This window comes from Benincasa hispida, chromosome 10, assembly GCF_009727055.1.
Source record: "Benincasa hispida cultivar B227 chromosome 10, ASM972705v1, whole genome shotgun sequence".
In the NCBI taxonomy this organism is placed as follows: domain Eukaryota; kingdom Viridiplantae; phylum Streptophyta; class Magnoliopsida; order Cucurbitales; family Cucurbitaceae; genus Benincasa; species Benincasa hispida.
Window position 1 is genome coordinate 10,325,039 of NC_052358.1, and position 24,255 is coordinate 10,349,293.

A 24,255-nucleotide genomic window follows, 5' to 3' on the forward strand; every position below is an offset into this window, starting at 1 on the left:
AACGCCCTCGCTCGCATGTCCCCAACACGAATGATCAGGATCAGATCATCTGTGGCAAGCCACAACACTTGTGACCATTCCACAAAGCGGGCCACGTTCGTAGCATTACCAGGATAAGGTTTCCCTCCTATATCCATATACTACAGACCATTTTGGTTATCACTCAAGACTGATCCACTTGTATGTCATCACATACATGCTTGAGTCACATACAGATAATCAGGGATTTTATGTTTATTGGTTTGTGGTAAAGCAACTAAAACAAAGTAAATATCATATATTAACAGTCACAGGTGTTCGTATGTACTGTTTACAAATTACAAGACATAAGACTTTAGGGCATCAACCCCAACAGCAATGTCGTAAAGTAGAAAGCTACTATGCTTCGCCCATTCATCCAATTTGCTCCGTTCTTGCTCCAAATTTTCACCGATTCGAAGCCAAAACTCCATCACGAAGGACACAAACAATTACAAACTCAATTACATGAAATTAAACACCCAAAACACCAAGCAATTATAACTTTAAACACCTTTAAAGCAGTAAATTCTAGGCTAATGTTGAAACCATCCAATATGAAAAACCCATACATTCATAATGCAATATTAACCCACCAAAACTCTGAATTAAAGTTTGAAAATAAAAAAATTGGGACTCAAATGACCTGACTCTGATACCAATTGTAAGGATTGAAATTCCCCGTAGCAGAAGAAATCGTGTCTCAATTTTAATTTTACAGAACAATAATCAGAGGACGGAAACACAAGATAAACAAAACTAATTAAACATGCTTTCTATTGTACAAGAAGAAGAAGAAAAGTTAGGATATCACGTACCCTTGAAGAGTAATTCTTCGCGTTCCTCTCCAATTCATGTCGGCTTCTCTCGATCCCATGAATACTACAACCGTACACCACTATGGGGTATTCTCTGTTATTTTCAGGGATGAGAATCGTGCAGAGGTGTGGACTTGCACTCAATCTCTGCTTAGGGAGGAGTATAAGAGATTTTTCTGAGAAAATATTCTGCAGAAAAAATAGAGAGAATGAGAGGGAAGAGAGAGGAGGGGAGGAAAGAGATAATGATTAGAGAACCTCTTCTCTCTTTCTTTTTTCTTTACGTAAAAATTGAGAGATTTGAGAGTTGAGGGAGTTATAACTCCCTCCCCTTTTTTAATTCAAAATTCAGATTTAAAATTTGGATTTTAATAATATAGCTAACTTAATATATATATATATATATATATATATTATTAAACTATCTGTTATATCACATATAACCTATAGTTTATATTATATCACATATAATATAATCGATATAATATAAATCATAGATTTTATATAAATCGCATTCATATAATTTAACATTTGAATCACATTCAAATAACAACCACTCTCATTAAACTATATAAATTTAATATGAATCACATCCATATTAATTTTAACATATAGTTTCTGTATGAAACATATTCACATAATTAATATTTGAATCATATTCAAATATTTATTTCTCTCATAAATTTAATATGAATAAAATTTACATTAAATTTTAACATATAGTTTTTATATGAATCATATTCATATAACTAATATTTGAACCATATTCAAACATTTATTTCTCTCATAAAATTATATAAACTTAATATGAATCATATTCACACTAAATTTTAACAGATAGTTTTTATATGAATCATATTCATATAATTAATATTTGAATCATATTCAAATATTTATTTCTCTCATAAAAATATATAAATTTAATATGAATCATATTCACACTAAATTTTAACATATAGTTTTTGTATACATTATTTTACTGTATCTTATACAATTAATTCTCTTTGATTAATTTGAACAATTTAAATCACACCAAGATTAATTTGACTCCCATCAGTCCTCATTGAGCTAATGGGGGGACCTTATGGACCTATAGATTGAAACTCCAATGATACGAGATTAATTGATTAAACTCTTTTAATCAAATTAATCAACATTATTAACTATCGGACACTTTACTAAAGACCGATAGTTGTACCCTTTGCACTATAGATATATTTACGTGTCCATTAGATATAACCAATCAACAGTGCATTGACACTTCATAAATTGTTCGTAAGTACAGCCAGGTCAAATTACCGTTTTACCCCTATAGTTATATCTAACTCTTTAAGTACCATTGATCCCTCTAATGAACAATTAGTCATAGTCAAAATATGACCAAACCCCTTTCAGGCCAAGAGAGAGTGAAGCGCATCATTGTTCAAGTCCCAGAATCAGTTCTTAAGAATACAATTTATCTTCTTACGCTGACTATAGGGAATGAGTGAATTCCTTCTTATGTAGCTGTGTTCCCAACTCCTCAGTCAGACGAATTCCCAAAATAGTAGGCTTATTGAGTTGGCGAATCTGGCCACTCTCACCCATACAAATCAAAGAATTGCTCTTATAGGCAGGAGTTCACAACTCACTCAGGATTAAGGTCAAGTCACCTATGTGAAATATAAGTCTCTTCTAGCAACTGCATTATAAAGAGAGGCTTAACATTTCGCGGTCTGGTCTTTATACAAACTCTTTTGTATAAGATACCTTCACTCACATGTCTCCAAAAGAATGATCAAGATCACATCATTTGTAGTACTTTACAACAATTTTAACAACTACAAAGAGAGTCATATCGATATAGGCACCCAACCTTATCTATATACTACAAACCATTTAGGTTATCACTTAAACATGATCCACTTGTATGTCTCCACATACACGTTTAAGTTACATTAGATAGTATTGGATCTTAGGTTAATGGATTATTATACAAGTAATATAAAATTAATCAATCATTGATTCAACTAACATAAAACTACAAGGTTTTATGGCATCATAAGGATGGCCCCCGACCCCGTCTCCCTTTCCCATTTCATTTCCCATCCCTGCAGAATTCCACACGGAGACCGGGGCGAAGATTCCCAAGAGGGATTCGCGGGATCAATGATATAATTTATGTTAAAATAAATTATAGAATTATTATTTTATAATATTATATAATTTATATTACATTACATAACACATATTATATTTTTTAAAAAATGAATTATGTTTATAACACAACATTTATATTTCTAAATATCTTTATCTTTGTTTAGTATAATTCTATATTTTAAAATTTGAAATTCAAAATCTAGATACAGTGAAAACATAAAGATATATTTAAAATTTGCACAATAATCACAATAATCCGAAAACAATTTTTCAGAAACAGAATCTAAGTTGTCTACCAAAAACATATTTACTAAACTAAATAAATCTAAAAACATAAAACATATTCTAGATTCTCTACCGAGCAAGTCTTAAATTTGACTAATTTTTTTTATATGATTAGTTACACAGACAACTTGAATTTAAGAACGAATTACTCAAATTTTTTAATAGAAAGAAATAATTATTAATCAAATTATTCATATATATATATATATATATAGATTTAAAGGTTAAAATCAAAGGCTTTCAATATCTTAATTAAAAAATAAAACTTGAAATTCAAATATAATGTTTATATAATAATAACAATGTGACATTAAATTATTATAGTAAATAAATAAAAGAGGTTAATAGGACAAAAGCACATGAAAAATGATTTTTCATCTCTATTTTTCGGAATTTTTTCTCTCCCTCCCTCCCTCATTTCATGCCTAAACGGGAAGTTCAACCCCATTTAAGACGAATCCCCACGAAGAAAATGAACATCTCTAATGGCAATTTATGATAAGCCATAAATATTTTCTTCTATAAAATTTTTGAACAAACGTTTGTGGACAAAATTCATTTTCTCCTTTTGCCATGAGTACGTAATCAATTACGTTAGACTGAAGTAAGATTGAAATTTGCTTATTTGCTATCAACAATTAAACTCACAGACATCCATCCAATCCATAAAAACTGTAAGGAAGCAATTCATATAAATGAAAAGAACCAGGCTACTGCAAGAAGGCATGTTCTCATTGACAAATCACAATAGAAAAGGGTAAAACTCTTAATCTATGCCAATATTATCATATATGCCTAAGTTGGAAAATCTTTGACTATCAAACCAAGTAGCATTCTAACTTTGTATTCCCACAATGGAAATTTAGAACATCTTATGTCCCTTCATAAGTTCCCTTGACAAAAGGGCCTCTAGCCTAATGAAACTCATAAGCTAGACAATGATTTTATTGCCTAGTCTGATTAAATACGACATCAATCATATCAATGAAAATAAAATAATACCGTTCCAGAGATACATAAAAAATAACAAACCTCAAAGAAAGTTATGGTTTCTTCCCATTTAGGAGAATGCATATAATTTTAACTTGTGTAACATGGAGTGTTGAACATAGATATAGGTGTACAACATTAGGAAATCCACCTCAAATTCTTTAGCATTCTTTAAGAGAGCCCTTGTCTATGCATATATTTGATCGAGTCTTGCAGACGCCAAAAAAACACATCAGCAATATGCATTTTGTTGATTCATTGGAGGTAGGCCCGACACCCAACCGATCTCACAAACTAAGTTGAAGGAAGTTTTCCTGGACCAATTCAATGACGACAATATCCATAACAAGAAGATCTATTGACGCATAATAGGACACCATTAGCTCTCTTCGCCATCATCTTGACGAACTCCAGCTGAAGTTGTCTCCGGAAAGAACTCTTCATTGGGATACATCTTCTGAAATAGCTGTCAAGTACAAAAACCAATAACAGATAACATCAATAACATGTCTAGCGTGAATAAATTCGTTAAAATGGGAAAAGGTTGGAACCAGGTTATCCCTCATGCATGCAAGGGAGCAACACTCGAAATATGTCATGGACATGTTCATTGAGGATCTAATGGATCCTGGATGTGGTTACTAGATTTCTGACATGAAGCAATTGTGTGGGAGGGAATAAATTATTTCTTAGAGAACACTGGAAGGAGGTTCCATACAAAGGGAAGTAATATATGCAACTAAACGACTATGTCAAAGAAACTGTATACCTCAAAAGTTGCATTCAAAAGGTCATCGTAGTTCAGATTTCCATCAGGCATAGGAGTGAAGCTCACTGATCCAAATTGACCCTGACACAATTAACAACACATTACTGGTAGAATTACATTGCATATCAGCTGATCAAACAAAAGATTTAGTCTTCCAATTACAAACATCATCCCGAATGATTTAGTTCCCTACTATAGACCAACAATGAACTTTATAAATTAATTGTATGCCTTCAAAACATCAAAATTCAGTTCTCTAAAGATTAACCGTATACCTCCAGAATTTTATTCATTGAAGTTACTTTCTTTATTTCTCTCAATGGAAACCATTAACTTCACAGAAAGGATATAAAGGTGCAAAGAAACGAAATCAAAAAGAAAAAAAGTACACCCACCAAAGAAGCGATACCAATACAATATAGCACAAGAATCACGATCCAACAGAAACCAACAAATTAACCACCACAACAGAATTAAGATCATCAAATTTATTTTTCAAGGACTCTGCTGCACCGCAATCATAAAAGAGAAACAAGTTCTTAACAATATCACAAAATACATCATCGAAATGACCGATTCCATCGTTTATAGTCGAAAAGAATAGTCACAAGATGGCCAAAAAGAAGGATGACTGGATCAGATCTTTTATTCTATTGAAAGATCGATGATGTGCCTAAAAGCTTAAAAACCATTATCCAAAGAAAGTGTTTTTTTTTTTTTTTTTTTGGATATCTGTAGGCTAGTTTACGCACACCTCAACTGATCTCACAGGATAACCCACTTGACTCTACAAATATTTTGATGTCAAGAAAACTTGGAGAATATTAAATTCTAGAAAGATAGCCACCATAGATTGAACTCATAACATAACCTCTTACCCTTTATCAAGGGGATGTTCCCTTATTTAAGAAAGTATTTTAGAAGTTATCACAAGAAAAACCAAAGAAAACGTGCAAGATTATTGGTGGAATGGATTACTTAAAAGTTCTTTTTTGTTTCTCCCTTTTTCTAGATGAGAAATTAGAGAATTTCATGTTTTCAGATATGTGTTTGGTAAGCGATTCAGAAATTGGATTCTGATTTAAACAATTGTTTAAAATGTGTTTGATACTATATATATTTATAGATCATAAAACTAGTTGCAGTTACCCACTAATATTTAGTTGACAATAAACTATCATTAATTTATTTATGAATATGATTTCTTAAAAAAAGAAATTAAATAATAATTATTTTGTAATATTATATAATTTATAATACATATTATATTTTTCTAAAACTGAATTGAGTTTATAACATGACATACTATATTTCTAAATGTTTTTATCTTTATTTAATATAGTTATGCATTTTAAATTTAATATTCAAAATTTGGATACACTGAAAACATCAAAATGTTCTTTCAAAATTTGCACTATTTGGATCACAGAATCCGAAAATAGTTTTTAGAAACATAATCTAGGTTGTTTACTAAACACATATTTTTTGAACTCGGTAAATCTGAAGACATAAAAAATAATCCGGATTCTCTACCAAACAACCCTAAGCTTTCACTAGAATAAATGAAAGAATACAAAATAAAAGGTCCACAAGCATACAAAAAATAGCCTACACCAAAGGAGCCAAGCAACTCACTGTACAAAAAATCACAATACTAATAATAAGATGATGCATGAAGTTTTAAGTATATTTCTTGAGAACTTTCTCGCAATTCTTGTGAGGTTCTTTGGGTCTTTGTATCTGTTTCTTGGTTGGTCTTTGTTAAGTTTTTTAAGTTTGGTAAAGTGTTGTTTTACTACAGTTCAAGTTTAGATCTTCGGATTTGACCATTTGGTTTGTTATTGCTTGGTAAAGGTTGTTGTCCGGCCTATAAACATGTGTATTTTTTTCTTGAAAAGGAAACATAACTTTTCATTGATAAAATGAAAAGAGACTAATGCTAAAGGATACAATAACAAATGTACTTTGTGGAGTTAATATTGAAGAAAATAGGCTGCTGGTCACTGCATCAAGGTTGAATTGTAAAATAAAATCATTACCGTTTATGTATCTTGGGATTCCTCTTAGAGGATAACCAAGGAAGGTGTCCTTTTGGCAGCCAGTTATTGGTAAAATCCAAAAGAAATTGGATAGATGGAGGCAATTTAATTTATCAAGAGAAGGTAGGCTCACCATGAATAAGGTGGTTCTTTCTAATCTCCCAATTTATTATATGTCCTTTGCAATCCTTTGAAAGTATTTACGGAAATAGAAAAGATAATGCGGAATTTCTTTTGGGAAGGGTCCAACGGAAGCAAGATTGTTCATCTTGTCAAGTGGTAGTTGGTTTCAAAACAGCAAAAACACGGAGGTCTTGGCCTTGGTGACCTGAAAGACAGAAACATGGCTTTATTGGCAGAATGGGGATGGACGTTTATTCATGAAGAGGAAGCTCTTTGGTGCAGTTGTAAAGAGTATACATGGGAGTGGCTCATATGATTGGCATATGTCCGGAAAAGAGGGAAGAAGCCTTAGAAGTCCTTGGATAAATATTTCTCGAGCTTGGTTACAAGTTGCAGATTTTGCTTCCTTTAATCTTGGCCGTGGCACTAGAATCTCTTTTTTGGCATGACAATTGGGTGAATTCTTCTTCCTTGAGTACATTGTTTCCAAGATTACTCAGAATTGCTTCTAATCCTAATGGATTGGTTTGAGCGTTGGGATTCGATTACTTTATCATGGGAATTCAACTTCAGAAGATTTTTAAAAGAAGAAGAGATGCTGGATTTTCATAATCTTTTGGGTCTTTTAGATGGTCAAAGAGTAGTCAAAAGCAAGACTCCAGAACACGGTCATTGGACGCTTCAGGAGTGTTCTCAGCTAAGTCTTTGTTAAGACATTTGGCTTCATCCTCTCCGATCGATAGCAAGTTGCACAAAAATCTATGGAAACCAAGCTGTCCAAGGAGAATTAACATCATCATTCGGGTCATGATTTTTGGGTCCCTTAATTGTTCAAAGACTCTTCAAAGGAAGCTGCCAAATCATTCACTTTTGCCCTCAATTTGACTCCTTTGCATGAAGGATAATGAAGATTGTCAACATATCTTCTTTGATTGTCACTTTTCTAAGGAATTGTGGAGAAAGCTATTCTGGTTGTTTAACTTTCATAGGGTCTTTCGTAACATCTTTAAGGAAAATGTGTCTCAGCTCTTATTAGGCCCATCCTTAAAAGCACATTTGCATCAGTTGTGGGTTAACGTTGTCAAAGCTATTCTTTCAGAGATTTGGTTTGAAAGGAACCAATGCACCTTTCAAGACAAGTCACTTCAGTGGTTTGACTGTTTTGAGATTGCTCGAGTCAAAGCTTCCTCTTGGTGCTCTCTTTCCAATTTTTTTTTTCAGATTATTCAGTTCAAGACATTAGCTTAAATCAGAGTACTTTTATTTTCTCTTCTTCCACAAAATAAATTGTTATCGCTTGCCAAACATTTGTCTTTGTTCTTGATTTGTTGAATTTCTGGATTTTGGTTTCTGTTTCCTACCATGTATTTTGAGCAATAATCATATTTCATTATTTCTCGATTTTTGCATGCCATCCTTGCGCAAAAGCCATGCTAATCTTCTTTGTATTGTTCCAATTTTATCAAGTGTCCCCAAAGGGACCTCATTTCATTATTTCAATAAAAAGGCTTGTTTTCATTTAAAAAAAGTGTTTGGAATGTATTGCATCATAAGACCTAATGGATAATTACAAAAATCCTTGTGAAACTAACACTTAGATAGAAGTGTTAAACCTTGGCAGAGATAGGACAATGAGAAACTATAGTATTTGCTTCTTATTCTTGGTTTCTTGTGTTTTGTAATTCCTCTCCAGCTTCTTATGACTTCTTAGTGTTTCAGTTAGACCTTTTGTACTTTTCTCTCATCACCAAAACAGTTTCTTTGGAAGAGGTAAGGACACGTATATTTATATTTTACGTGAGTGGCACCAATCATTATGATGGTTTGATCAAGAAACAAAAAAACAGTTTTGCAGGCATCAAGCAATTCTCACCGCACATGAGTCCTGAACGTATAATGCACTCCAAAGTAAATCAAAATCTTTATCTTCTGCATTGGTATCTTGATCTACAGAACTAGCATCAGGACAATCAGAAACAAAGAGAGACATGATTGTGTTTATAGCTGAACGAACCATCTCTTTCCCTTGATTAGCATTATCACATAAGGTAGATATGTATATGACAAACCTACACAAGAAAGGCAACACTGTAAAACAGGCTCCAGTGGCATGAATGGAAATGATATAAAAGCGTGTGAAACAATAAAAATGATTAAAACAAAATACGTTCGTGTTTCAAAGAAATATATTTATTACACTACTTTTTAGATTTTGTTTTTTTTAAAAAAAAAAACTCATAATAATTTAAGATGTTCCTATTAACCAAACTGCTCACAACAAATAACTGTTGAGATTAACTGCCATTGTAATCAGTACCCTGCTTCTCAACTATAACCATAACCATCACCACCACTTTCTTTTTGGCAAAAATGAAGAGGGATGACAGGGAATTTATAGGAGAACTGAAGCATATGCTCACCCCTGCTGAAGGCCATTTGTCAAATGAATGCCCTCAGATAAAGTCCATAGCAATCACAATACAAGTAATCAGATACAAGAGGAAGGTGGAACTGATGAAGAAGTAGACTATCTAGAACCAGACAATGGTGATCATTTATCGTGTGTTCTGCAGAGAATCTTGCTAACCCCAAATAATATACATCCACCAAGGCATTCTTCATTCTGAACCCATTGTACTATTGAGGGAAAATTGTACCAAGTAAATTTTTATATATATATATAAAAACAACTTTCATGGAGAAAAAAAACGAAAGAATGAAAAGTTTGCCAAGTAATTATAGGCAGTAGTAGTAGTAAAAAATTAGTTTCAAGAAAGCTGGTTCAGGCTTTAAACTAAAAATGGATCCCCAGCAAGCTGGATCAAAATGGGGGAGAAGCTCAAGCCACTGGAATTTGCATTGTTTCTTTATCAATAGAAAATAACTATAAAGACCAAATAATTTGTGACATTCTAGACATGGATGCTTGCCATGTGCTATTAGGAAGGCCATGACAATTTGACATGCAAGCCATACATAAAGGACGAGAAAACACTTACGAATTCCATTGGATGGGACGAAAATGTTAGTTTTACTTTGGGAAATGCCTTATATGACTCAGGAAAAAAAATCACAAAAAATGATAGATCCCTTTTCACCATTATTGGGGATGCAAATTGCTACAACTAAGACTGGAATTTGGGGGCTGCTGCCCAATTCGAATAACCATTCTCCAAATAATTTTCAACACGATAATGCATTGCAAGTACTCAGAGAATTCCTGAGCTAATAAGGGAACCAAAAGATCTACCTCCCATACGAGATATGCAACATCACATTGGCATGCCACCCGATTCTTCATTACCAAGCCTTTCACATTATAGGATGAACCCACGAGTTTACAATCTTAAAAGAACAAATTCAAAATCTTCTCGATAGAAGTAGAAACACAATGGAATCTGATAAGTGAGATTTCGAGTCAGTGTTTACATGATCTTCTTCTGTACAAAGAAATGATTGAGCGAAATAATGAGTCACCATCGATACCGACACATCTAAGAATGCCAAATGTTCAGGAATTCCTCACAATTTTTTCTCAATCTAATAAACCTAATATCTTTTTCACATGCATTGGATTCAAAATTGAAGACTTCCACCTAAAGACAATATCTGATATTGCCTAACCAATGGGGCTGGTGATAAGACATTAAAATAGCACCTAGATGACTGTGAGTCTGTGACTTTAATATGACATTCGCAAAAACTATTGGAGGCCACAATGCACAGTCCTTGAGCATTTCTTACATAACAAGGTAGTTATTTTGTTAGACAAAACAAGCATATCAATTAGAAATAATTTCTCATTAATAAAAATGAAGTAAGAATAGATTAATAGAAAGAAAGGACAAGGAAATATAAGACAACAATGAAGTTATTTCCAAGAGTCAAATGAACTCACATATCCTCCGGACAAACAGCTAAATTGCCACCTATTTGGAGAACCCGAATCGATGAAACTTGCTCAGGAAACAAAGCTATGATGGAGGAAGGAAAACTGTTAATGCTCTCCTGCTAAATGGTTTGATAACATACATACATAAAAGCAAGGAAGCTTACTTTTAGGAGGATAAACCAACAGGAAATTCTTAACATCTGATACTAAGGAGTGCTTTGTAATGCATATTCCTCTAGCCACCTTGTGGTTAATTTCTCTCAGGCTAACATCTTGAAGACTTTCTAGAGATAATTTTGACAGGCGAGGAACTATGAAGCATGGATCCAGCACCAACTGTTGACTAAAGATGTCCTGTCCAGAAGCCAACCGAACACCCTTATAATGCTCATTACTCTGCAATATTTCAATATGTACTATATCAATCCATTTTCACCTCAATGGAAGAGTTGATTAGTTCATTCCCAGTAGTCCACACAAGAAAAAAGAAAAACATACTATTATAATTCTAAACCTTGTCCTTTAATAGAGCAGCCACAGGCATCCGCAGTACCTATACAACAAAAAGAAGATGTAAATAAGAGTAGAAGTTTAACCTTATCATGGAAAAGAAAGACAAAGATGAGTCGGGTAGACCTCTTGATATTTAGCAGAAGTGAAAAGAAAAAATGAGACCAACGTTTATATTTCAATTAAGAGATCTATCTAATATACAATATATAAAGAAGAAAATTGATTGACCAAGTAAAATAGACATAGTATTAGCAATCGCACCACACAAATAATGCAATAAGAAAGATTTTTAGTAAATGGTCCTCAATCTTCATATGTCACGTTCTACCAAAGGAGGTCTAAGCAATATAAATTTTATAACAAGCAAGTTTCCTTGGACATTAACTTCTTATAACCACCCAATTCCCGAATTAGAACCCCCACCAAAAATCAACCTTTAAACATTGTGAATCACCACATTGACTACATGGCATCAAGCCACCAGAAAAGGTGCTTCTCTATGTCATGAATCCTGTACCAGTTTCTTTGATCTACCCAAAAAAAAAAGATGATGATAATCATAGTAATGCCAAGATCAATCTTTAAAACAAATCATGATAATGCAAGGAAATGAAATTAAGCCCGGCACTTAACAATCTCTAAGTGATGTAGAAACGAAACCGGTACATTAAGAAGGAGAAGTATGAAGATGAGCTATGCTATTTAACAGAAAAAATTGAGGGCATTCCATGAAAGAAAGACATTCTATTGGGGGAGAGAGGTTAGAATTCTTGCAATGGAACTTACATAAAGACAACCTTTGACTGCAGCTCGACGGCAAAATGCTTGAGAAAGCTCCCCTTGACCATAGATAGGATATAATAAAGCTCCTTGTGCATTTTGAAATCTAGTAAGAATTAACACGGTAATTTTTTTTTTTTTTTAAATTGAAGAACATAGATTATGTAATGTCCTTAACTATATGTGTACATTTAAATTAAATATCAAAAAGAAAATAAACAAAGTAAATAAAATATGTGGCACAAGAAATGTTATTCTGTTTGCTATAGAGGTAAGGACAATCAGCACTATGGCAACAGGGGAATTCGCATTTTATATTGATCTACAATTTCAAATTACAAAAATGCATGCTGGAGTTTGTGTCAATGAAAGCAATCAAAGCCATAATTAATAAAATTTACTAAGGTAGGATTTATCATTTTGCTATGTCTCAAATGATTATCTGATATATTCAAATCCTGATGAGTGTCTCTCTGACGTGCTTGTGCACATTTGAGAGAAATATACAGATGAAAGGTGAGTCCCCATAAACAAGTCAAACGTGAACTTAAAAAAGATAATATATATATAAAAACCATAACACAAATGATAATAACCTGCCAATCGAAGTGTGGTAAAGAGCTAGACGGTCGATTCCTTCTTTTGTAAGTAATCTGTTTTTACCAACTTCAATGTCGTTCTGATCATAATCTGCCAAGGATATGGCATACAGAATTATCCTACACGTTGGAACACGACAGGAAATCATACTTGTGGTAAACTAAGTAGTCTAGTTGAAATCTGGATGTAATAGTTGTTTAGAACTTTTTGTTTGGGATTAATAACCAAAGTTGAATATCAAATATGATAAGCACAGGGTTATTTAGAACTTGAAAAAGAGAAAGTTGAACACACATGCACAAAACAATCTAACTGATTGACTTACGACTTCATCTTCTGAGGCAACCGCAATTTATTCAAGAACTCCACAAAAGGACTATCCAAGTCCTCTTGGGAGATTTTAGAATTTTCATTATCCTCGGCGGGATCCAAATGGTGCTGAACAAGTTTGAAAAACCTCATCAACTGGTTCTTCTCCGTCAGACTCAGACTCTTGTCCTTAAATATGGCTGCTCGAGAACCAGGCACATTAACCAATTTTCCATTCTGATCCCACAAATAGCTCGCATCAATGCTCTTAAATTCCAAATACTGGTGAACACCCAGTTTCAGAACAGCGTCGATGCATTTATCAGCACAAAACAAAACCCTCGGTCCAGCCAAATCAATGTTGAACTTTCTGGAATGCTCTTGAAGGACTTCAGGTGCGTAAGAGGAGATTTCAACATCTGAGTACAGAGATCTAGTTTGAAGATCAACAGAGACATAATCAAGAGCATCGTCGGAAGCGGAGGGTCGCAATGGCAGTGAAGGGACAGAGGCGGAATTGAGAAAGGAGGCGAGGTCGTGGAGAGGAAGAGTGGCGAAGTGACCTCCGTAGTAGGGGTTAGGGTCAAGGTGGAGGACCGTTTTTCCAGCAGCGGAGGCGGCGGCGGCGATGATGGATTCAGGTAAACCAGTGCCGACGACGATTAAGTCAAAGGTGGAGGGATCGATGAGAGGGTGTGGAGAGAGGTCGGTCATGTTAGAGCAACTAAACAGTGATTCGCTCCACTCCGAAACAATCTCCAAACTTCTTTCTCCGGCCTACGGTCAAAAAACTGCTATACCATTGGATTGGGACCGACTAACTCGTCATAGTCGGTCACCGAAATTTAGAAAATGGAAATTAACCGGTAAAATTAGAGAAGCTTTGGTGGATGAAAAAAATCACATGAAATTTCTACCTGGGTCAAATTTTGAGGTGTATTCGAGATTTGGCCCATCTTTCAAAAATACTCGAACTTTTGTCTTTCAATGACGTCAGTCGCGTGTGAAATATCTGTTTAGTTCTCAAAACTTTTGAAGACACATGCACATCTCAGTTTCTCGCTTGTTCATCTCGTTTCATGTTCATTCATCTCGTTCTTGTAATTAATATCCCGCCAGTTTGCATGTAATTAATAGCCATTGTATGAATTTCCGAATACTTCGAAAAACCCACAATTCTTTCAAATCAATTTAATGAAAAGTGTTGTGCACGCTAAGTCCCACTAAGATAACAAAACATTTTGACCAAATCGAGTATCAACCATTCTCATAAAACGTTCTCTCTAAAAAAAACCATAACATTTAGCTGCAAAGTTTTCCAAAAATATGAATTTGTAATGTTCTAATCGTTGTTGAATCAACACATACCAGAAATTTCACACTCCAAGTAAGTATAAACATGTAGTACGTTGTTTCTCATTTACTTAAATCGTACGAGTTGTGATAGGAACGGTTTGTTTGTGAGTTGGTATTATGCTACTATAGATAGGCAAGAGGAAGAAACGATAGTGAGGCTAGTCCAACGTGAGGAAGGAAATACCGTGTACAATCTATTAAAGGAGAAAAATAAATGAGAGTGATTGTTAACAAGAGAAAGAAATAAGAGGAATGAACAAGAGTTGTTTACAAGAGTTTTACAGAATCTAAAATTTTAAATTCACTCGTTTGTGTATTAAGGATGGACGAGAAGCAACTGTTCGCTCGATTCGGAGGGTCATGGGATGAGAAGTGTTGAATACAGAACTTTTCTTATATTTCTTATGATGATTTTACAAGAGGAAGCATCCTTTATATATACACCTATGATAGCTAATTAAGGAAAACATTATAACAGTAAAAATATACATATGGAAAGAATAGAAGTAAACCCAAATTACAGAGAATGAAATTATATATATAAGGTAAGAGGTTCTTTCCCATATTCGACACTCCCCCTCAAGCTGGGCAATATATGTTGATTAAGTCTAGCTTGATTTTTAAGTCTTCAAACATATTCTTGGAAAGGGCCTTTGTTAGTATGTCAGCAATTTGCCTCTTGGTAGGTATGTAGTTGAGTGAGATGCTTTTGTTTTCAATTTTTTCTTTAATAAAGTGCCGATCAATGTCCACATGTTTTATGCGATCATGATGGTCTGGGTCTTTGGTGATACTGATAGTAGCTTGATTATCACAGTGTACCTCCATTGGTTCTTCTGATTTAATTTTAAGCTTAGATAGAGTGCTTTTGAGCCACATTCCTTCACATATTCCTTGAGCTAGAGCTCTTAGTTCTACTTCAGCACTGCTTCTGGATACTACAGATTGTTTCTTGCTTCGCCAGGTGACAAAATTTTTCCAAACAAAGGTGCAATATCCGAAAGTTGACCTTCTGTCTGTTTTTGAGCTTGCCCAATCGGCATCTGTGAAGATTTCGTTGTTTCTTTTCTTAGATTTCTTGAAGTATAATCCCTCTCCTGGAGTTCCTTTCAAGTACCTGAGTATTCTGTATACAGCTTGCATATTGTCTTTTGTTGGAAAGTTCATAAATTGACTTACAAAGCTAACTGCAAAACAGATATCAGGTCTTGTGTGTGTTAGGTAAATCAATTTTCCAACTAGTCTTTGATATTGATCTTTGTTAACCAGTTTGTGATTGTTTTCTTTGATTATGTGATTGTTAGTGTCAATTGGAGTATTGGTAGGCTTGCATCCAAGCATTCCAATTTCCTTTAACAGGTCAATGACATATTTTCTTTGAGAAATACTCAAGCCTATTTTTTAGCGGGCTACTTCCATTCCTAGGAAGTATTTAAGATTGCCTAAGTCCTTTACTTCGAATTCCTTGGCTAAGAGAAGTTTTAGATTTCTCATTTCTTCTTCATGGTCTCCAGTAAAGATAATGTCATCTACATAGACAATGATAATTGCTATTTTACTTGTGCAAGAATGTTTGACAAAGAGAGTATGGTCAGATTGACATTGTGAGTACCCGTTTTCCTTTACCACTCTTGAGAATTTATCAAACCATGCCCTAGGGGATTGTTTTAGGCCATATAGGAATTTTTTGAGTTTGCAAACCTTATTTATAGTTTAAGTAGATCTACACCGGCCGGTATATCCATATACACTTCTTCTTCTAAGTCTCCATTAAGGAAGGCATTCTTTATGTCTAATTGGTGAAGAATCCAATCATTATTCACAACTAGGGAAAACAGGACACGAATAGTATTTAATTTTTCTCCCAAGGCAAATGTTTCTTCATAGTCAATGCCATAGGACTGGATGAATCCTTTGGCGACGAGTGTAGCTTTGAACCTATCTATTTCTCCATTAGCCTTGTACTTGATGGTGAAGATCCATTTACATCCTACTGTTTTCTTTCCTGGAGGTAGGTCTGTTATTTCCCATGTGTGGTTCTTTTCCAAGACCTTTATTTCGTCTAATACAGATTACTTCCAATTAATGTCATTGAGGGCTTCATAGACATTGTTTGGAATGTAAACTTGGGATAGTATGGTTGTGAATGCTTTAAATTTGGGAGAGAGGTTTTTGTAGGACAGGTAGTTTTGTATGGGATGCATCGTACAGGTTCTTACCCCTTTCCGTTTTTCAATAGGAAGATCAATGTCTTCATTAAGTGTTTCAGCTGTGGAGTTGGAAACGTGATTTTTCCGTATTTCGGTTGGGTTTTGATTGAGTACTGGTGCATGTTCAAGGGTGCTCTTCCTTCTAGTATAGACTATAGGGTCTTTCCTACTTTCTGATGGGCCTTGATTGGGAATATCCATTTCATGTGTATAAGGAACATATGCAGCACTCTCTTCAAAGAGATCTAGTTTTTGGGTTTCTTCGATTTCCAAAAGTTTTCCGTTTTCTATGATGGTGGAAGGTTCAATGGTGTCTTGTTTTTTGAAGTAAGGTTGGGTTTCAAAGAAGGTTACATCCATGGATGTATAGAACCTTTTTGTAGTTGGTGAGTAGCATTTATACCCCTTTTGACTTGGAGCATAACCGAGAAAGATGCATTTTATTGTCTTAGGATCTAACTTACTCCTATTGGGTCTATGATCTTGGACAAAGACTGTGCAACCAAATATTTTTAAAGGGACTTGAGAAAAAAGTCTATCATGTGGAAATACTTCCTTAAGTTTTTGTAAGGGAGTTTCGAAGCCTAATATTCGAGAGGGCATTCTATTAATAAGGTAGGTGGCTGTTAGAACCACTTCTCCCCAAAAAAGTTATGGGATGTTAGCGTAACACATTAAAGCTCTAGAAACTTCTAGGAGGTGTCTGTTTTTTCTTTCCGAAATTCCATTTTGTTGGGGAGTGTTAGGACATGTACTCAGGTGGGCAATACCTTTTTCGTTTAGAAAAATTTTCAAGGAAGTGTTAAAATAATCCTTAGCATTGTCAGTGTGAAGAATTTGGATTTTCGTGTTAAAGAGATTGAAAATCATGGCAAACAAATTCTGGAATATGGAAGTAACTTTAGATTTTTCTTTCATTAAAAATATCCAAGTAAGTCTAGTGTGATCATCGATAAATGAAACAAACCATTTAGCTCCTGTTATATTCTGAACTCTAGGGGTGTTCAAAAAACCCGGTAACCCGACCAACCCGGACTACCCAACCCAAACTGTAAAGGTTAGGTTGGGTTAGATTTTATTTTGGGTTGGGTTAAAAATGTTAATTCGGGTGGTTAGGGTTACCCATTTAAGGGTCGGGTCAACCCGACCCGATCCGAATATATATATTATATAAGTTAAAAAAACAGTCAAATTAAAAAAAAAAAAAAAAGAACCGGTGACCCAACCCGAAAATTTTGGGTTGGGTTGGGTTGACCCTCCAAAAAAGAATTAATAGAGTTCATTATTAGCCACCCGAATTTTTGAGTTGGTTCACAAAAAATCTTCCAACCCGACCCAACTGGACTATGTACACCCCTAACTGAACTCTACTAGGTCCCCAAACATCACTATGCATCATAGAAAAGGGATAAGAGGGTTTATATGCGCTTATCGGATATGAGGATCGAGCCAACTTTGCCATTTCACAAGACTCACATTGAAACGCCTGAGAACTTTTATTGAAAATATCTGGAAACATTCGTTTTAAATATAGAAAATTGGGATGTCCTAAACGATTATGCCATAACATTATTGTACTATCATAATTGTCTTTAGAAGCAACAAAAGTAGATGTACTAACATAATCATCTTTAGAGACAACAAAATTAGATGAACTAGATGTACTATCATAATAGTCTTTAGAAATAAAACGAGATTTGCTAAGACCTAACTCCTTGAGGCTTGAGAGCATTTAGTATGTAGAGACCCGAGGTTTCCTTAGCATTGTCAATCATCTTCCCCGAATTCAAATCCTGAAATATGCAATTATGTGAGTAGAAAGTTGCACTGCAGTTTTTCATAAACGTTAGTTTGCTTATGGAAAGAAGATTGCATTTAAGATTTGAGACATGCAACACATTTTCTAATACTAGATCTTTAGATACAAACACATGTCCAGTTCCCATTACTTTAGAATAGATACCATTGGCAATCTTTACAGTAATTTGACTGTTACAGCGTGTGTAGTTAGTTAAAAGTGAGATGTCACCTGTCATGTTATCTGATGCACCAGAGTCAATAATCCATGTACTACAATTTTATTTGGTTGCATTAAGGGCCCAAAGAAAGTTACCTGATCGTACCATTGTTGCTATGTTGGTTTCTGATTTTTTTTAGTAGGTCTCGGTTGACCGAATAGTTTTTGGAGAAGGTCCAATTGCTCCTTAGTAAACACATGATATTCAGGGTTGACGTTACCTTCTGATGATGTACTTGTTTGATAGGCCTTTCCACATATGCCTCCTGTACCTTTGTTGGGCTTCCAATCTGGTGGTTTTCCATGAATATCCCAACACACTTCTTTAGTGTGTCCTGATTTTTTACAGTATTCACACCATGGTCTTGGTTTTCGTTGCCTCAGTTTCTGTGTAGTTTTGGTTTCGATTGTAACGGTTATCATGTGTATTTGTACGTACCTCATTACTAAAGTTTCGAGCAAGTAAGGCTGATCCTTCAGGTTCTGAACTGGCAGTCACTCCTAACATTAGTTTCTTCCTACTTTCTTCTCTTCTTACTTCTGCAAAAACTTCTCTGATGTTAGGTAATGGTTTAATAGCTAAGATTCTGCCACGTACCTCATCAAGTTCTTTATTAAGGCCCAGCAGAAATTTGAACACTCATTTCTTTTCAACTATCTTTTTGAATGTAGCTTCATCTGCAATGCATTCCCACTTATGGCTTTCAAATACGTCTAGTTGCTACCAAAGTTGAGATAGTTGAGTAAAATAGTGAGTGACTTTCATATTCCCTTGCCGTAGCTCATGAATTTTGCCTTCAATTTCAAATGACTCTGCAGTATTTTCTTAGTCAGAATAAGTTTCACGAGCTGCTTCCCAGATTTTGCTTGCAATTGAAAAGAGTAAAAAACCTTCACCAATCTCTGTCGTCATGGAGTTGATTAGCCATGACATAACCATATTATTTTCTGCTTTCTATGTCTTGTATCTTTTATTAGTTTTGGTCTGGGATAGGATTTTTACTTGACAGGTAATCTTCCTTTCCTTTCCACATATGAACATCATAACTGATTGTGACCAATGTAGGTAATTCCTTCCATTTAATTTGTGATTAGTAATTGGAAGTACGGTCCCTTCAATATTGTTAGAATTTATGGATGCCATAAAAGATTGTTGATTGGCAAAATAATCGATTAAGCAGGAAATAGGGAAAAGGGGAAAAAACCGATGAAAAACTGATAAAAAATCGTCAAAGCTGGAAAAAAAATTGTCCATACCCGATTCTAGATCCGACTCATGCTTCAGACCCGAGATTTCACCTGATCCGACCCGACTTCGTTCACTCGCGGTTCCGTCCACCCAATCCGGCCCAGAAGAAACTGACCCGATTTTGACCCAACTTTGTTCGCGCGACCCGACTCAACTTAACCCGTTCCCTTGAGATTCTGTCGATGATGCTGCCACGATTTGGTTTTCGGCGATCTCCACCTATGATCCGTGACTACTCACGATCGGAGGCAAGACTTTTGGGAATCGGCACCCACAGTCGATGACTTCCGGTTGATGAACGTGTTCGTGGTCGTCGGATGAACATTTTTGTTTTAGAGAATATGTTTTTCTTTGGGTCGGATGGTCGTTGGATGAACGTTTTCGGATTGTTGGCTGGGTTTAATGCATTTTTCTTCGGACGTGAAGCTTCACGCAAGGAATCAATGGAGCTACTAGGTATGTTTGAGGTTTTCTGTTTTCTTTTCTAGGATTTCGGACGTGAAACCTATAGAAAAGATTTATAGGGTTGGCTCTGATACCATGTTATACAAAACTTTTCTTATATTTCTTATGATGATTTTACAAGAGGGAGCATCCCTTATATATACACCTATGATAGCTAATTAAGGAAAACATTATAACAGCAAAAATGTACATATGGAAAGAATAAAAATAAACCCAAATTACAAGAAATGAAATTATATGTATAAGGTAAGAGGTGATTTCCCATATTCAACAAGAAGAAACAATGCTATAATGGAAGATGTTTGAGGGGTATCCTATTGCCAATGACATTGAAGTATAGTGAATTAAGAGATCGATTATTTGACCTTATGGAAATTAATTATTCAAAGTTCAACTTGATAATGGGAGTGAAATATAAATAGGATTGTGAATGTCCTCATGTAATGATGAACGACCATGATGTTAAATTTCTACTTTTGAAGTTGGATCATAACAGACCAAGTGTTGAGAAAATCCATCAAGTGGCAGAATTTAGTGACATAAAGGCAGAATGCGAATCGATGCATGTGGGTGATATTAATAATGAACCAGATACTTTTCCATTAGTGGTATTGATGGGAGACGACAACATGAATCCATGGGATTTGTATACTCATGGCCGCAAGTGGGGTCGTAATGAGAATGTTGTGAATGAGAATATTACGAATGAGAACCTGGTGAATGAGACTCCGGCTACTAAAAGGGGTGATTCTGTCCTTGCTTTGTCCCTGATTCTCCATAATGACTGGAAATTTCATTGATAATGTGTATCGGCGAACTAAGGTAGTAGAAGAGAGTTTTCCTCCTAAAGTTCGACCATCTTCGAGTACTGTGAGAAATGGGGACCTGATCATGCAACCGCAATCTTCATCTGGATTGGATATTGAAGAAGGCCAAATTTTCTTTTGCAAGAACGATGTGAAAATGAAGTTGTCAATGTTGGCCATAAAGAATAATTTCGAGTTGTAGGTTAGGAAATCAAACAAAAAACTATATATTGTCTGATGTATCCACGAGACATGTAAGTGGGGAGTACGTGCAGTTAGAGTGGATGGTTGTGACATTTTCAAGATAAAAAAAAAATATACAGCTACCCACACGTGCTCGATTCAAGTCCTTAATCATGACCATAGGCAAGCTAGCGCGTTTGTAATTGGCCAGTTAATCAAAGATAAGTTTAGCGTTGATCGTGCTGAAACCCCATGCCATATCATTGAGGATATGCAGCTGGAATATGGTGTGAACATAAGTTACGACAAGGCATGACGTGCAAGAGAAACTACTTTCACTCTTCAAGGGTACTCCTGGGGAATCTTACGCCTTGTCGCATGTTTATGATGAAGCTTTAAAGATTCAAAATCTGGGGACCGCTTTTGAGATTGAACTTGAAGAATCTCAATACTTCAAATATGTGTTCATGGCACTAGGTCCTTGCTTAAAAGGGTTTAAAAGTTGTCGTTCGGTGATCGTTGTTGATGGAACTCATTTGAAAGCTAAGTAGAAGGCACAATGTTTGTTGGTGTTGCAATGGATGGTAATAACCAGGTGTAGCCTTTGGCATATGCTATCATCGACAATGAGACTGACCGATCATGGAAGTGGTTTATGAAAAATTTGAAAGCTTCAATTAGAGAATGCCTTAATCTTGTATTTGTTTCAGATCGACATCAGATATCACCAATGCAGTTGATGTTGTATTCCCAACAACATTTCATGGACTTTGTACATTCCACTTAAAAAGGAATATCAATAAAAACTTCAAGGATGAGACGGTGGGCAAATTGTTTGATAGTGCAGCAAGAACGTGTCAGAAGTTTGCTTTCAAAAGATATTGGGACCAAATATTGGAGTTCAAGAATGGTAGCCTTGGAAAGTATTTAGAGGATGTGGGGTATCGAGTGATGGGCACAATGTTATCAATATGTGAATTGATATGGTAACATGACGAACAATAATGTCGATTGTCGAGTATTTCAATTCGGTGACGAAAGAAGCGAGGAAACTGCTAATCACAACACTAATTGAATACATAAGGTGTTTGATACAACAATTGTTCTATGAGCGACAAAATATTTGGTTAGTTAGCACATCGACACATTCAAAATATGCAAAGGAAATTATATCATTGGAGTGTGAGAAAGCCAGGCGATACCGAGTCAACCCAATCAATTGTTACAGGTTTCATGTGAAAGATGGTGGGTTAGATGGTATTGTCAGTCTTAACACACTTGAGTGTAGTTGCAGACAATTTCAGTGTTTGGAGATTCTGTGTTCACATGCTATTGCTGCAGCTAGAGAGCAGAACATCAACTCATTCACCCTATGTAGTAGGTTTTATTCTGTGAAGTCATTTGTCCTTGCATATGCAGAATCGATATCTCCACTTGGCCATGTGATTGAATGGAAAAAACCGCCGGAGTATGCTAATGTTAAGATCCTTTAACCAAAGAGTGTCGTTCATATTAGAGTGTATCAACATGCAGCGAAAGAAACAAAGATCAATAAGCATTCAAATTCACTAATTTTGGCATAAACTAAAGCATGTTCATCTAAAATAAGAGGGTTTGGGATCATACCTTTGTAGAACTCTTCAATATCTCGATCAATCAGCAATAGTCTTCTTCGAAGAACATCGTCAACCACCTCAAGATCTTCCCCACTATCCTTTTGGAGCTTTAGAACGAGTTGTGGGACTCAAGAACAGCTTGAAGCAATGAATAAACCAGAGAGAAGCTCACAACACCACTTGCTTGAAAAACTCTTTTTCAACCCAAAATTTTCTCTAAAATTTCTATTGAATGCATGCCTCAAATTCACTCCAATCTTCTTTATTTATTGCAGGTGAACATGCAAAGAAGAACACTGTGGGAACATTTGGCATGCAGAGTTGAGTTGAGATGAGTTGATAATTATTATAGGAGGAGAATAATTGGGAGAGTCAATGCGAATAACGAGGTGAGAAATGTGAGTTAACGCAAATAAAGAGGTAATAAACCTCTTTGATAATTGGTGAACCAAACGATGGGTGGGTTTATTTTACCCACCCAACCCAACCCAACTTAACTTGGGGGGCCAAACACCCCCTACATGAGTTGCAATTCATGCTTGGTAGAGGAGGAAATGGTGTTTGTGTGAGCATGTGGAAGATGGGTAATGGAAAAACTTGATTTTCCATTTTGTGCATGATTTTTAACTTTTCAATTTTTCTTAAAATCAAAACTGATTTTCAAAATATATTTTTGATTTTAAAACTAAAATTTTAATTTTATAAAATTAATTTTTAAATAATAATAATTAATTTAATATCAAATATTAAATTAATTTTTGCACAAATCCATCTTCATATATTTAATCATATTTAAATATATATTCTCATATTCCATTTAATTTTAATTTGAACGTTTCAAATTAGCTTATCAAGCTACTCTAAAGCTTATCCATTTACAAGCTAGTAGGGACCTCGCGGACCTACAGATCATGGGCTTCAACAATCTAAGATTAATCGGCTAAACTCATTAGACCGATCTAACCCTCATTCGTTAACTAATGGGTCACTCCACCATAGTTGAATTTCCCTCACTGTAGATATATTGTGTCCATTTAATATAACCATAATCAATAAGTTGATCATTCACAGGTTGTTC

At 35.0% G+C, this 24,255-nt stretch overlaps 2 protein-coding genes and 1 non-coding gene across 3 annotated transcripts; 1 reads left to right on the forward strand and 2 right to left on the reverse strand.

Annotated features, from left to right (window-relative positions):
- Window positions 1-4,273: 4,273 nt before the first annotated feature.
- On the reverse strand, window positions 4,274-14,099 carry LOC120088322 (rab escort protein 1). The gene is made up of 9 exons (XM_039045539.1): window positions 13,292-14,099; window positions 12,963-13,085; window positions 12,373-12,472; window positions 11,588-11,626; window positions 11,238-11,469; window positions 11,080-11,155; window positions 9,055-9,250; window positions 5,020-5,100; window positions 4,274-4,716 (listed from the first exon to the last, which is right to left on the reverse strand). Exons 1-9 carry the CDS (start codon window positions 13,987-13,989, stop codon window positions 4,630-4,632), a joined length of 1,632 nt encoding a protein of 543 aa, XP_038901467.1. The 5' UTR covers window positions 13,990-14,099; the 3' UTR covers window positions 4,274-4,629.
- On the reverse strand, window positions 8,561-8,663 carry LOC120089597. Its single transcript, XR_005485272.1, has one exon. It is a non-coding gene; the product is annotated as a U6 spliceosomal RNA (small nuclear RNA).
- An 8,466-nt stretch (window positions 14,100-22,565) lies between the features above and the next one.
- On the forward strand, window positions 22,566-23,054 carry LOC120088915. The gene has a single exon (XM_039046352.1). The coding sequence runs from the start codon at window positions 22,566-22,568 to the stop codon at window positions 23,052-23,054; it is 489 nt and encodes a 162-aa protein (XP_038902280.1).
- Window positions 23,055-24,255: the final 1,201 nt, after the last annotated feature.